This window comes from Ambystoma mexicanum, chromosome 2p (assembly GCF_040938575.1).
Source record: "Ambystoma mexicanum isolate Mex_15411 chromosome 2p, UKY_AmexF1_1, whole genome shotgun sequence".
Classification (NCBI taxonomy): domain Eukaryota; kingdom Metazoa; phylum Chordata; class Amphibia; order Caudata; family Ambystomatidae; genus Ambystoma; species Ambystoma mexicanum.
Window position 1 is genome coordinate 877,865,234 of NC_090923.1, and position 16,227 is coordinate 877,881,460.

At 47.2% G+C, this 16,227-nt stretch overlaps 1 protein-coding gene across 2 annotated transcripts in view; it reads right to left on the minus strand.

Annotated features, from left to right (window-relative positions):
* Positions 1–16,227, minus strand: part of NPAS1 (neuronal PAS domain protein 1) — a 670,224-nt gene that overhangs the window by 62,863 nt on the left and 591,134 nt on the right. For both annotated transcript variants that reach the window (XM_069644570.1, XM_069644571.1), the window contains 3 exons: positions 12,798–12,910; positions 9,093–9,289; positions 5,892–5,998 (listed from right to left, as the gene is read on the minus strand). In XM_069644570.1, the coding sequence (XP_069500671.1) occupies positions 5,892–5,998; positions 9,093–9,289; positions 12,798–12,910 (417 nt within the window). The remainder of the gene's footprint in view (positions 1–5,891; positions 5,999–9,092; positions 9,290–12,797; positions 12,911–16,227) is intronic.

The window sequence follows — 16,227 nt, forward strand, 5'->3', positions numbered from 1 at the left end:
GGTTGGTTCTTCTCAGCCTCAGGACTTGATCCTTTACTTTAAAGTTACTTTGTTTTCTTAATCATCCTATAATTAAAAACACATGAAATAACCAATGTGTTTTCGGAATTCTGATTAATTGCTTGTCTTGACATGGACTAATAAATACATTATTTTAGTATACTCACTATTTTAAGGCTGTCCGGTCAATATCATGCCTTGAATTTGAAAAGTGGAGAAACCTACATTACAAATTCATGGCACGATATTGACCGGACAGCCCTGAAATAGTGAGTATATTAAAATGAATAAGAATTCCTAAAACACATTTGTGTTTGTAATTATAGGATGACAGTGAGTCAAACATAGATGTGCATCTCACAAGCCAAGAAAAAACAAATTATTGTGGCCATTACAACAAATTATATTTCACTTACCACGAAACGAGAAATTGCCCAAAATAAAACCAAATAAAAAAATTAGACATACATTTCATTGTTAGAAAAAAATGCAGATCAGTTTTCCTGGTGGGTTGTAAACATGTTCATTCCAAATTATGAACATAAATACATGCCTCCTTGTGTACAAACACAGCAGCATGGCTGTGGTGACTTATTAACAAAGGCATTGATGAATTCCCCCCTTGTAGATTGTTTACGGCATTTCTCCGCTGTACTTATGAGGCTTATTTAACTTTATACAAGGGGCTGGAAAGTTGAAGATGTATTACACGTCTTCCATAAGATAATAGTTGCACAAACATCAAATACATGTGTTTGTAGCTAATGATAATGTAAGGCACCTTAGCAGGGGTCAAGTCCTTAAAAAAAAGTGGGCTGGGACTAATTAACATACCATTTGAAAATGGTGTCACCAGAAATTAGCATATCAAGGTACCCTTTGAGAAAAGTGGGGGATTTCTGAAAAATGCGGGGGGGCTCCGTCCACCCACCTGTGCCCTCGACTTGAGTCCCGCTCCATAGGAAACCACAATAAAAGGCAGATGTGGGCCTTAGTGTTCTTCACAGAAGCCTCTCATCATGCAATCTTTACACCCACCGCAATCATGAAAAGAGAAGACTTATGAAGACATTGAAAAATATGACTTTGTGTGACAGGTGTAAATAACCCTAGCTAGATGCCTTCACGTGATTTCCCCACACATTGATGCCTGCGTACCACTCGATGCCAAAACGAAATAGTTTTGATTTTGCTTTTTGAATGCCACAAAAGGAAAGGCACATTGACATACAACCTACGGCTTGACAGTAAGTGCCTGGAATTGCCAGTGGGATGCACCCCCTCCTTCTTTGATCGATTGGGCTCTTGCAACTTCCGACACTTAGAACAACTGCCGAAGCAAATCACCCATTTGTGAAAGCTGCACAGAGATAGGCAGCCCAGAACACGTGCCTTCTCAAGATCTGGAGTGTTAGAACTATTGAATACTGTACCAAATCACCAATGTGGTGGTCTCAAAGAGCTGAGGCTTGTCTGGAAGTTGGCATAGTGCGCCCCCCACTCGAGTTGTTCAGAGCTCATCATAGTGGCGTGCAGTCATAAATGCCGCGTCTAGACTCTCTGTGGTGTAAAATGACACTTAACATAGGCCTAGGATGCCGCCATTTTAGAATTAAAGATGTATGTCGTTAGAAAGGTAGTTACGCTGATGTGGGCTGTCTGTTGTTGCATGAAACTGGGGGAAGTGTTGGTAAGAGGGTCTTTTTTCGGCTGAAGGCTTTTTGGCCTTTGAAATGTACCATTCTTGCCTGAAATCAGGAGCAAACCATCTAAGTATCAAGAAAGAAGGTCGCACCTGTATCTGATTTATGCCATTGTCAATCTGGGTTCCCATCCAAACAGAGGCCCGCTGAATGGGACTGACACAAGCTGTAATAGCACATGTTGCGAGTCCCACACATTGGGTTCCAACCCAGCCGCTTCCACTTTTGTGCCTGGCTTACTACTCATATAAGGTTGAGGGGAAAGGGCTGCCATCCAAAGGAAAATCAATATTGTCAAACCTTACCCACGCTCACAAGAAAAAGCTGATACCTGAACCGCAAAACCTTACTGAGGTTCACTCATTCCCAACAGAAACACACCTCACCTCAACGATATACTCTCCTCCAAAGGACACAGCCATGCACAATCCCACTGGAAGCAAACATGCCAGAAAGCGCACACCCCCTTCCAATGATCCAGCCATGCACAATCCCACTGGAAGCAAGCATGCCAGAAAGCGGACGCCCCCTTCCAATGATCCAGCCATGCACAATCCCAGTGGAAGCAAGCATGCCAGAAAGCGCACGCCCCCTTCCAATGATCCAGCCATGCACAATCCCACTGGAAGCAAGCATGCCAGAAAGCGCACGCCCCCTTCCAATGATCCAGCCATGCACAATCCCACTGGAAGCAAGCATGCCAGAAAGCGCACGCCCCCTTCCAGTGGAAGCAAACATGCCAGAAAGCGCACACCCCCTTCCAATGATCCAGCCATGCACAATCCCACTGGAAGCAAACATGCCAGAAAGCGCACACCCATTTCCAATGATCCAGCCATGCACAATCCCAGTGGAAGCAAACATGCCAGAAAACGCACACCCCCTTCCAATGATCCAGCCATGCACAATCCCACTGGAAGCAAGCATGCCAGAAATCGGACACCCCCTTCCAATAATCCAGCCATGCACAATCCCAGTGGAAGCAAGTATGCCAGAAAGCGCACACTTCCTACCAATGATCCAGCTATGCACAATCCCAGTGGAAGCAAGCATGCCAGAAAGCGCACACCCCCTTCCAATGATCCAGCCATGCACAATCCCACTGGAAGCAAGCATGCCATAAATCGGACACCCCCTTCCAATGATCCAGCCATGCACAATCCCAGTGGAAACAAGCATGCCAGAAAGCGCACACCTCCGACCAATGATCCAGCCATGCACAATCCCAGTGGAAGCAAGCATGCCAGAAAGCGCACACCTCCTTCCAATGATCCAGCCATGCACAATCCCAGTGGAAGCAAGCATGCCAGAAAGCGCACACCTCCCTCCAATGATCCAGCCATGCACAATACCACTGGAAGCAAGCATGTCAGAAAGCGCACACCTCCCTCCAATGATCCAGCCATCCACAATCCCACTGGAAGCAAGCATGCCAGAAAGCGCACACCCCCTTCCAATGATCCAGCCATGCACAATCCCAGTGGAAGCAAGCATGCCAGAAAGCGCACACCTCCCTCGAATGATCCAGCCATGCACAATCCCAGTGGAAGCAAACATGCCAGAAAGCGCACACCCCCTTCCAATGATCCAGCCATGCACAATCCCACTGGAAGCAAACATGCCAGAAAGCGCACGCCCATTTCCAATGATCCAGCCATGCACAATCCCAGTGGAAGCAAACATGCCAGAAAGCGCACACCCCCTTCCAATGATCCAGCCATTCACAATCCCACTGGAAGCAAGCATGCCAGAAATCGGACACCCCCTTCCAATGATCCAGCCATGCACAATCCCAGTGGAAGCAAGCATGCCAGAAAGCGCACACCTCCTACCAATGATCCAGCCATGCACAATCCCAGTGGAAGCAAGCATGCCAGAAAGCGCACACCTCCTTCCAATGATCCAGCCATGCACAATCCCAGTGGAAGCAAGCATGCCAGAAAGCACACACCTCCCTCCAATGATCCAGCCATGCACAATACCACTGGAAGCAAGCATGTCAGAAAGCGCACACCTCCCTCCAATGATCCAGCCATCCACAATACCACTGGAAGCAAGCATGTCAGAAAGCGCACACCTCCCTCCAATGATCCAGCCATCCACAATCCCAGTGGAAGCAAGCATGCCAGAAAGCGGACACCCCCTTCCAATGGTCCAGCCATGCACAATCCCAGTGGAAGCAAGCATGCCAGAAAGCGCACACCCCCTTCCAATGGTCCAGCCATGCACAATCCCAGTGGAAGCAAGCATGCCAGAAAGCGCACACCCCCTTCCAATGATCCAGCCATGCACAATCCCAGTGGAAGCAAGCATGCCAGAAAGCGCACACCTCCCTCCAATGATCCAGCCATGCACAATCCCAGTGGAAGCAAACATGCCAGAAAGCGCACACCCCCTTCCAATGATCCAGCCATGCACAATCCCACTGGAAGCAAACATGCCAGAAAGCGCACACCCATTTCCAATGATCCAGCCATGCACAATCCCAGTGGAAGCAAACATGCCAGAAAGCGCACACCCCCTTCCAATGATCCAGCCATTCACAATCCCACTGGAAGCAAGCATGCCAGAAATCGGACACCCCCTTCCAATGATCCAGCCATGCACAATCCCAGTGGAAGCAAGCATGCCAGAAAGCGCACACCTCCTACCAATGATCCAGCCATGCACAATCCCAGTGGAAGCAAGCATGCCAGAAAGCGCACACCTCCTTCCAATGATCCAGCCATGCACAATCCCAGTGGAAGCAAGCATGCCAGAAAGCGCACACCTCCCTCCAATGATCCAGCCATGCACAATACCACTGGAAGCAAGCATGCCAGAAAGCGCACACCTCCCTCCAATGATCCAGCCATCCACAATACCACTGGAAGCAAGCATGCCAGAAAGCGCACACCTCCCTCCAATGATCCAGCCATCCACAATCCCAGTGGAAGCAAGCATGTCAGAAAGCGCACACCTCCCTCCAATGATCCAGCCATCCACAATCCCAGTGGAAGCAAGCATGCCAGAAAGCGCACACCTCCTTCCAATGATCCAGCCATGCACAATCCCAATGTCAACCAATCACAAGACCAGGTTAATAGCCAAGGACAGTTTCAAAGAAAACACGATCCCATTAATATCAAGCATCATTTGGTCTACATACACACACACAATCTCAGAGAAAACACAACTCCTTTAAATTAGCAAACCACACACAATCATAATGGTAATCAATAGCATTACCCCGATATTAACCATGCCTCATTTTCGCAGTAAACAGACCTTCTCCAAAGAAAATATCCACACGCAATCCCAAAGGCACCCCAGCCAAAGTACACACGTGCAGCTGCTCCCACCGAAAACAAATCGGACCCAAAATACTGTATTCAACCGCATATAAGCCCGTCAGTAAATAACCCCCTCTCTCCCAAAGCACATGTACTTACTTCACTGATCGCTTCGAGTACCAACGTCACACTTGGGGCCCGATTCATGGAATATTTACCCGGTTCAAAATGACTTTGCCCTGATGGCACAAACCCTGATTCATGGAACTGTGCAAAGTGTATTTTTACAGTGCAAAGTCCGAGCAAAGACATTTTGTACTGCAAAAATGGCTATGCGCTGACTTTGCACGGACTTTGCACTGCAAAAATCCACTTTGCAGGTTCCATGAATCAGGGTTTGCGTTGGTGCAAAGTCACTTTTCAGCAGTGCAAATTCACTTTGAACCAGGCAAATATTCCATGAATCGGAGTGTGTAGATCACTCAATGCCACCGGAAATGGACACCATCCAGGATTCACAGCCTTCCAATCCTTCAAGTCTATTGGAAACCGACCTCACACACGTGCACACTATTACCCACCTTCACTTGAAACCAACATCACCCAATTCCAATGGGTAGCACGACTGCTCAACGTCCATTGGCGCCCCCAAAGCATACTGTTTACTCGTACCCAGAACACAAGAAAACAATGCTCTTAGCATGACGGAATTCCTGTGCGGGCGGGCCCTTCGCCCTCGGCCCTTTGGCGCACTTCTTTGCATGTCCCCGGTTCATCGCAGTAATTGCGCATTAAAATTGATGGAGTGCTTCTGATGGAGAATGAATCACTCACTTCGTGGATAATAACCTTTCCTCAAGTTAATCGAAATTCCGGCGGCACACAGTGGAGTTTAGAAAGTTGCAGAAATGCTTACAGTCTCGGTGGCTCTGTCGGATCCCTTCCACGTCGGCGGCGTGCACGAACTGGTAACAGTTTTTGCCCACTAACTCCGAGGCGGACAGGTCCATGTAATCCGTGATCCTGCGAAAGGGGGCAACACGTTGGGGGAGGGGGAGAGTAGGAAGAAACTATTAGTGTTATAGACGTAAGAAGAAGGGAGTGAAAGGGAAATGGAACACAGAGACGGATGTTGGTGGTGGTGTGAGGTGGAAATAACAGAAACAAGAGGATTAAAAAAGGAGAGGAAAAATGAGAGTTAAAATGTGACGACGGTTGATATATTTTTTTTTATCTGACAATTTAGCTCTGGTGTTAGTTCTAAATCTGTGGCAGAATTTCACCCCCTGAGGCATGCCCCCAATGAGTGAACGGCCACTCAAGTGTAGCCAAGCACAGGCCATAATCCAGATGAAACAGTGTGCAGAGAAAAAGAGCAGCAAAGAATAACATTTGGTGTTCTGTCTTTAGATCTAAAATGGCCGACTCTCCCACACATAAAAGAAACCAGCGCGCTCTACCCCAAACGCGACATCGTCACTGGGAAGCATGAGGAAGTAACAATAGGCTGGGTGCTGCTCAGAGATGCCAAGAGGAAGCATCGTCACGCTCTGGGCTGTCAGTGGGGAATCCAGGAGGAAGTGACATCACACTGGGAGCTGTTCACAGTGCAGCAAAGAGGAAGAATCATATTTGTTCAGCTCTGGCCCTGCCCAACCGGTGTCGCAGTTACGTGGTTCAAAGGGTGAATAGATGGGAAGTGAACCAGAAGTTACAAAATGTTTTCGGAATAGGATAGGATGATTAGGATAGACAAGTGGTAGCAGGGGAGGCAGGGCTCAAGCCAAGGGTACACACGGGTGGACAGCATCCGCCCTCTTTTTTCAGAGGGTGGACATTGTCCCGAGTGGGTGTTTTAAAAACCATAGGTAAAACAAGATCATTTGCACTGTGTTTTGAGAATGTTTATAGTTTACTTGTGCGAACCACAGTGGGTCTTCAAACCACAGTCACCAGGTTCACAGGTTGGACACTTCACCACTACACCATAGGACTAGAACATAGAGCAGAAACGACCGAAGGTGAATTGTTAGATACGGGAACTGTGTGCTCCAGGGAAAACAGAGGCATTGATTCTTGGGCTTTAAAGTGCACATCTTTTATAATTTTCCAACACAAATATCCTCTCTTGGGTTATATTTTGTGTGTTGATTTTCTGAAAGGCAAAGGCCTATTCAGGCAGTGTACTTTATTTGGTTATGCAAAGCCAATTAAATTAAGTTTGCTAATGAGCCCCTCCGCCCCCACTTATAGTGCAGAAAGGGGTAGCGTCCAGTGTCTGGGTTGTTTGGGTGATGGATTGAAGTTTGTGGTGAAGGTAAGTCCCTTGAAGGCAACTCTCTGGGCAAGGGGAGCCAATAGAGCCGAGTGAGGGCTGGGGTGATCTGTGAATGCTTGGGCAGGTGGAGGATGAGTCTGGCTGCTGCACTGTGTATGGCTTGCAGTGGGGCAAGTGTGCTGTTTGGGATTCCAGTGCGAAGAGCAGTAGTGTTGTCCAGCTTAAACAGAACTAGTGCTTCAAGTGCAGTGTACGAAGGGTATCTGTAGAAATAATCGAATGTAAAATAACAAATGGAGAAATTACCACTTTTTTTGTACCATTTTATTCGAAATTTGGGGACATTTTTCTAAAACATAGGTGTGGGGTGTGGTAAATGTAATACGGGGCTAGCAGGAGGGAGACACCGCCCGCATTATTTTTTTTTTTAAAAAGAGCTAATTTCTCCATTCAATCATTTCATGGTAATCCATGCAGAAGTGGCCCGGGGGAAGGATGTGCCTGATATTGTGAAGAATGTGTCTGATATTGTGAAGGATATGCCTGATACTGTACAGGGTTGTCACACTTTCACTTAGTTTCCCTGGAGATTTTATGGTGCCCGATTCCCGGGTCTCCAAAATAAAAACTAAACATTTTCCCAAATTTTTAGGAATAGTAAAGTAATATATCCTTGAATATTTGGGGGGGCAAGGAGTTGCATATCTGTTTTTTTTAATTTAATATTCCTACTTGTGTTTCAAGCACATTTCAGAATTTGACTGCGATATTGAAAGCGCACTTGGGTACTGTGCAAGTGCCAAAATTACTCCAGCGGGATGAAAACAAAAGAAATGCTTCAATATGAAGGTATATGGATGCCACCAAAACGGAGCCTCCATAGTGGAACCCAGTCCAATTGAGATACAAGAGCCAAAAGGCACAAAACATGTTTAGTTAAGAAACAGAATAACCCGGACTGGTAGTTTCTGGCGTGATGAGGAAATCTCTAAAACGAGGGCCCATTTTATGGGTGTATAAAAGAATTTGTATGTCTGCAAACCACTGAAAGCCAGGATGAAAAGACATAGGGCCTGATCAATGCAACGTTTTCCTATGGGATTGCGCCATTATAAAACACTTCCATGAATCAGGCCTAAGTGTTATCAGCATGATGCTAAGGTGAAAATATGCAGCATTTTAAATGCCTCCTTTTTTTCATTTCTGCCTAAGTATGAGTTAGTATCACATGTGATATTTACACATGAGGATAGACATTAGTGCATTAGCCTTGTGGCACATAACCCATGCCACCCCAAATCATAATTAAGTGGCATTTTCAAAACAAGAGGTATTTAAAATGCCATATTTTTAGTGTTACAATATTCACAAATATGCAATGATTGATATCCGTCCGAACATTACCAGACAGTATAAGGCAAATAATGTCATATTTCTTTAGTGCTTCATGTCAGATTCCTCCCACTTTTAAGCACTGTAATAATATGTGCTATTACTGCTCACTTTAATAGTAGTACAATCAGAGCACTCGGAAGATATGAAGGGCTGAGTCGGCTCAGGAGAATTCTCCTGTGCTACCTTACCACCAGCCTGGCTGAAGAGAGAGAGAGAGAGAGAGAGAGAGGGAGCTGGAGGGAGGGAGGGAGAGAGAGGGGGAGAGAGAGAGAGAGGAGCTGGAGGGGGAGGGAGAGAGAGGGAGAGAGAGAGAGACAGAGAGGGAGCAGGAGGGAGGGAGAGAGAGAGGGAGCAGGAGGGAGGGAGAGAGAGAGAGAGAGAGAGAGAGAAAGAGAGAGACCTTGTACCACGAGTTCCCGTTCAGAAGCGAGAGTGGGCACCCACCTGCTTTCACAGTACACAATCTGCAGATCCATGTTCACCCGGAACACAAACATGTGGCAGTCGATGCGCACTTCGCTGAGGGTAGAGGGCGGCAGTGTGTGAGCCAGGGCCACCAGCCCCATGACCCTTCCCGGGATGGAGCGGGTGTGGCAGAAGGAGGGTAGGCGTGTGCGGAGACAACCCGTGACGTGGATCACCTGCAAAAAAGAACCCAGAGGAGACAGTAACCACGATAGGCATTTATTGTACACGAGTATTGATCACTGCGCTACAGTACTGGCTTAGTCACCGGTACACATTCACTCCCAAGAGTATCACATCGCAGGCTCTGCTCACTTTCAGATTGCCTATGCGCCCAGAGACTACAACCCCTTGAGAGCTGAGAAGGACAATGGGCCTCATTACGAGGTGGGCGGTAAGGGTTAACAGGCACCGGTAAGGAGACCGGTGCCGGCAAACCCTTACTGCCCTATTCCGCTGTCCCTTAGTGGGAGCCGCTAAGGGACCAAGGAGGTAGCGGGCCCGTTATTAGCTCCATCCCTATGGGGGCTCAAATGGGAATGGGGAATGGTTCTCGGAATGGGGACTTACCAGGTCCTCCAAGGATGGAATGACCCGGTAAGTCCCTATTTCGAGAACCCGGACCCGGAATGCAGTAAGGGGGTAGCCATGGTGCTAATAGCACCATGGCTACCTCCTACCTCGTAATGAGGCCCAATTTGTTATTGCAATGGCTAAAAGAAGTATAAGTGCACATACACTTTTTACATTGTCTCAAAGACATGTGGTTAAGTAGAAAACATTGATGCAACCTTTAGACTTTGGAAGTGACCACTTGGGATTTTCTGGGGTTCTTCCCTTCACAGTGGTCCCTTCCTGTAATCTGTCACACTGGAGAGTAGTCAGACTAGAAGGAACTAGGTCTTGCAAAATGTTACTTCAACCTGTCCAAATGGGACCATGTAACAGACCCCAGAAAAGGCACCCACTGGCTACCAATAAGAGAGAGAATCAACTTCAAAGTCCCACAGTTGCCTCTCAAATTCCGCTCCACCCTACCTCTCAAGCAGGATCGGCAAACATACCTCCAACATACCTCCTCAAGACCAACTAGAGCTGCCAACAGTGACCATCTGATCATCCCGCGTTTCATCCGCTGGAAAGCCGGAGGCACCAGCTTCGAAACCATTGCTGCAGGACTCTGGAACGCCCTACCACATCATTTAAGGGCTAAAACTGCCTATTGGACATTCTGAAAACAACTTAAAACTAGACTGTTCAACTGACTTGGAACACCCTCCTTTTCACCCCGTGATGCTCTTCCCCTCTCTATAACCAGCGCCCGGATGCCTGAGGGCTTGGAGTGCTTTTTAAATGCATAAATAAATAAATAAATAAATAAACACCCATTTCTGACTGCCACCCAATGCTTAAGGTTACTTCATAAATTCACTCGAAGGTAGTCTTTAGAGGAACAAGAATGTGTTGTTTTACTATTGAACCGCCTCTTAAAGAACTCAGTATGTCCCATACATTTTCAAGTGCTGCAAGTAGAAGATTGTGAGAAAAGCGCATGTCCTCACCAGTAACATTTTCTTTTGAAGACCTAAATGGCAAAATGTAATTGTTACCGTTCTCTATCATAGGTGGAAATACAGGCACCCGTCAGGTTCATTCATTTTACAATTATAACATGGTAGGGCTCTGCACTGTGGGAGGTTTTCTGCTGCTGCTCCCTGCTCCCCTTCTGCCCATGTCAGCGTAAAGCCGGTTCACCGGCACTTCCTACCACTTCTCCGCCAGGTCTCATCCACTTTTACACAACCGCCTCCCCACAGGTTGGCCGCACTAGCTGCAGACTCTCTAACGTGTTACTATAATTCAATGTTTACTCAGTGGAAATCCCAAAAGGACATTTGCCTGGTACCCACCCAACTTGTGATTGCCGTTTCACCGCATATGATGAAACAGCTGTTTCACCACATTTTTTGTGGCATATTTTAGGAGGTAAGGGATTATAGATTCATTATTTTTAGGGTAGTGGAGGTGTGAGGACAGATGGGAGCGTAGGGAGTATGTGGGGCTTGACCCAATGAAAAATGCTGAAAAGAAGTGGTAAAATGGCCACCGTGACTAGGTGTCCCAGCTCCATTTGCCTGACGTGAGTATGAATGAGCAGCCTACACATGTATGTAAAGCTTGTGAATCCAAATGTATGCGGGCACTTGGCACGATTAAGGAGACATATCCACCATGTAATGTCTTCTAAATGAAGAACAAGGCAGGGCCCAAAAAGGTTTTCGATATATTGTAGAAATTAAGTTGACATTTTCCTGTCTTGCCTTCTCTAGGGAGCCTGTCCCACGCTCTAATATTCTGGAGGCCTTTCTCCTAATAATATACCTAAGAAATATGGGGATCAGTAAAGTATATTTCGGGGGGCTTTAATTTGGAGAATATTTTTGGTGCCCATCTCACATACCTTTTTCAGTTACCCCTACTGTTATAGATGCAGTGTTCAGCTGGAGCAAGCTACCCTACCCGCCTCTCCTTTGTAGGAGACTCCATAACACATTAGACACGTGATGTCCGGCTCACTAACCTCTGGTCATCGGGGTTCGCCATGTTCCCAATGTATAGAGTGAGACTGCTGTACAGTAACATTTGACCCAGGCAATGCAACTTCTTCCATGTAAAAAAAAGGGGGTGACCTTTCCCTAAATCTGCAGGCATACCCTGGAGGTGTCTTTATAAGAACTATGATGCCAGCATAGCAACTATTATAACCATGATGCCGCATAGCAACCCATGATGCCAGCATAGCAACTATGTGTCTGTGGAATCAGTGGCCGGCTCTCCAATAGGAAACCCAGAAATGAGCGTCCCCTACCAGGAACCAAAGAGCTTTCACTTCTCAACTCAGAGTATTTGCGTGCGTACTTTTCAGCCTGAGGTTTGCAGCTCGCATATCAAAGGAACTCATGCCTCGTTACTTTCAGGGACTCACTCTTGCCAACACTGATCACTGGTATCTGTTCATCCCCCCCCCCCAACATGGACCTTTCAGTTTATTCTTCACCTCCAGGCGATGTGGGGTTCATAGGATGTGGAGCTCATTTTGGCACTCATTTCTTAACGCTCAGTCGACCATAAAGCTCATTCATCATATGACCTGGAGGCAAGCTTATTTTTTTTCATTGCCAGAAGAGTTGTGGCAAGTTCCCTAAAAGGCATTGTATTATGGCTCACATGTCAACTTCAGAACTTAAGTCCTTCAAATTCCTCTTTTCAGGAAGAAGCCCCTGCGTTCACTCCTCGGGAGCCTTTATTATTTATTTATTATTATTTATCTGTTTATCCTCTGCTTCACACTTTCCACTTCTCACCCCTTCCATGCACTTTTCCCCTCCCCCTCTGCCATGTACTTGCGTGTTCTCAATGTCACTGGGCCTAGCAAGATCGCTGTTTTGTTCTCCCTGTTTCTTATCGCGCTCTGAAACACTTGTGTACGAGCGCGATAGAAATAAAATATCAATATCGATATCAACACATGAAACACAACTAGCCTAGCTTGAGGCAACGGTACACGTCGTTTTCATGCTCAATCACTCACGGATTCGCTCACTAACTTACTCACTCACTCACTCATGGATTCGCTCACCAACTCCCTCACTCGCTCACTTAGTTACACAAACACTCACTCACCTTGTAGCCTGACGTCTTCACATGGAGGCCTCGCTTCGTCAGGGTGGACTTCATTCGGACAAAGAAGGATCTGTCTAGAGCGTCATTCTCAAGCGCCACAGGACTGGGGGGGCCTAGAAAATACAAGGGGTGAGATGCGTTGAAACTAGGGCAGCGGCACTGGAACTCACTCGCACTGGCCGGCCTTCATAAAGTTAAACAAATAGCATTTTGTGGGCTCCCATTTGCCTTGCAAACATTCCAAACTATCAAAAATACATGAAAATATGGGAATATTAAATTATTTACCAAAAAGAAGAACCGAAAAAATAAGAATCTTCCATAAATATTGATATGAAGCAGTCGGAAAACTGCATCTAAAGAAGCAGCCGCGCGTGCTTCAGAAATTGGGGTCCCAGGAGAGCCCACCTTGGCTCCAAAGGGTGGAGCCGCGTCTCGTAACCTGGCTCCAAAGAGTGCGCATCAGACTGCAATCGCAGATTCCAGGTCGATGGCGCAGTTCGATTTTTCAGCATGTGAGAAAAGAACCAATGCGGAGGGTTCTGAAGGATTCGGAGGGCGGGGTGGGGGGTGGCGGGGGAACTGCAGACAGAAAGACGTGCTCTGCAGAGAACTCAGAAAGGCCGCGCGTGGGGCCTGAACTCTCGCCACCAAGCCAAGCGGGAGTTGCTGTTCAGAACTAGGAATTCACATCAGTCAGGGAACCCGGCTGTCGCGCACGCCATAGCACTAGACAAGCATTAGAAGTGGCACCTGCTGGCCCACAGCAGGCTGGCATAGGAAGCTTCACTTCCCCCCATGCAATAGATTCCTGCGAGAGGTCTCCTCAAATGGCACCTCTCAAACTTCACATTTAAAATCAGCAAACAAGAGGAGATCCAGCATCCAAGAGGCGATCTAGGGTGCCAAGAGCATGGACGTCATTTCAACAAAATGCCAGGTGTAGCGGATGTGACATCACATAACCTTTGGCATCTGATGACATGACCGGACGTGATGTCATTTGACTGCCACCCTAAAGTGACATCACGGGAAGCAGAGGCGTTGCTGGGTGGGGTGAGGGGGGCTATAGCCCAGGGTCTTTTAGTTGTAGCCCCGGATAGAAGATCAGGGTCTACAACTAAAAGGCTAGCTAGACCCAAATCCCGCCAGTCCCGACATTAGGGTAGCCCCTGATCTTTTGCAGACCTAGCAACACCCCTGACGGGAAGCGAAGGAACACGACCTTTCACTCCTTGACAAAACAGGAAGTAGCATCACATAGCATTCTTCCAATGAGAAATATGGTTATGATATCACTATAATGTGATATACATTTCATATAAGAATGGATAACCATATGTATTGTTAATATCAGTGTGTATAGGCCCATACTACCAAATTACTGTGAATGCAAGCAGACTTCCAAGGCAAAATGATAATGATGTGTTATTATAAAGCACTTACGCATAAGCACTTTATATAGAACAAATATACATACAATATCACACAACCTGTGTTGGTACTCATTTATCAACCTCAGAAGGATGACAGGCTGAGTTGAGGTGTTTAAGAACAGACTAAATCAGTGACTCACCCCCTATAGTGTGCCTGAAATAAACCTTTAATGAGTCTAGCAATTATTGTATAGAATTTCAAAAAGACACATTATTTGTTATTCCTATTCTTTCTTATTTAAGATCATTGCCCAAAGTGCTACACTTGTGGAACCCCCTGTTTTTTTAGGAGGCCTGAACAAGAAAGCCAGCCACTCCAGAAACAAAGAGCCACATGGAGTTGGCCACAGCCCAGGAGCTTACATTTATTTAAAAACAAAACAAAAAAGTTATTTTTTTAGGGGTAGTGTTAGGAAGAATTCTCTGTTTAGGCTGAATTTCCTAACCTAGTGAGTCCCCTAGGACTTTGCTGGATTTTTGGGGTTTATTTTTTTCTCCTGCCAAGAGTGAGACTCTTTTACCCTCACTCTGGGACATGACTTGAGAGTGTTCTCTGTGACTTGCTATGTGCTTATGGGCTAGGGGGTAATTTTCCCCATAGGCCATCATGGGTTTTTGAATGTGTGTTACACAGCACCCTCAGTGCAGTAGCACAGGGGTGTCTTAGAGACCCCCAAACATAGACTCCACACCCTGGGACTGACTACTGTCTCCCTGGGTCAGTAAAGTTACCATTGACTTTACTAGTCTTAACTTAGGAACTTAACCAGTACAAACCATCTTACTGTGGAAGTACTGGTAGGGGCAATTAGATTGCCCCTGGGTCTGTTGTCGAGGGGGTACTGTCCCGTCCCCCCTCGCCGAGTTCTAGCTGGTGGCAGTGGGTACCACGGAAATATTCCACCGGAATATTTCCCAAAGGGATTTCCCATTGGTTTTTGATGCACCACTTTTTGGTGCAATGTTAAAGATACCGCCGGTTTATTTAATTAATATAAATTCACCGGTTGGGATTTTTTGCCGGAACTCGCCGCCAAAATGGCGTCTAGGTTCACTTCAGTAACCCTGAACCCGAGTCGAGCCTTTGTTCCACTTTTTGGCGGGCTTCTGCACAGAAGCCCTCCAAAGTGGTGCCATTCTGTCTGGGTACCACAGGGGGTGTGGGAGGGGGTTTAGGCACCCTGGACCGAGTTGCCTTGCCAACTCAGGTCGCACTCTAGTGTGATTGGCCCAAGTGGTGAGCCACCCCGCTCACCACTTAGCATTTTTGAGTGACAGCTAGGCTGTATGAATGGGGGTTTGCTGCATAAAAGCAGGGTTTTTGGGACTGGTTCTTCAGAAGTCGCCACAGGACCTAAGAAGCCGAAGAGGGAGAAGCCGAGCCGACCTGCCAAGACGACACCACCGGTGAAGCCCTGCAGAATCGCCTCACCACTTTTCCCGACGACAGAGGAGATCTCCCGCCGGAGAGTCTTCTTCCCTTAACTGGTGGGGACAACCAGTTGCTGCCTTCTTTTCGCCGTCCCGAAGCATCTCGTGGCCGCCTTGCCTGTGCCAAACACCCCGGCCAGCGGGCTACCACTTTTTACCTCAACCGCGAAAGAGGGGTGAAAATCCTTTGTGACCGGAGAACTCCACGGCTGGCCTCATCCCTGGTAGTGCAACGACCTGCAGCCTTCCTCCCCGTTGAGATCACCTCTTCCTTGGGACGACGCCGCGACTTGCACCCACTACCAGGAACGACTACCACCGCTGGAGGAATCTTTCCACTTGTAAAGGTACTGTGTTCCGCCCGGCCTCCCTTGCCACCGATTGTACGGGGTAGATTTAGCCCTCGGCTCTCGAACCTGGGTAGGTCTGGGACACCCTAACTAAACTTTTCAGAACCATAGTAAAACCGTTTTCTACTCACCTGCAAAGACTTGTGACGTTGTGTGATCTTGGGCACATTTTCGCCTGGCTCCCTCTAATGCGGGCCCCAAACTAATTCTCCT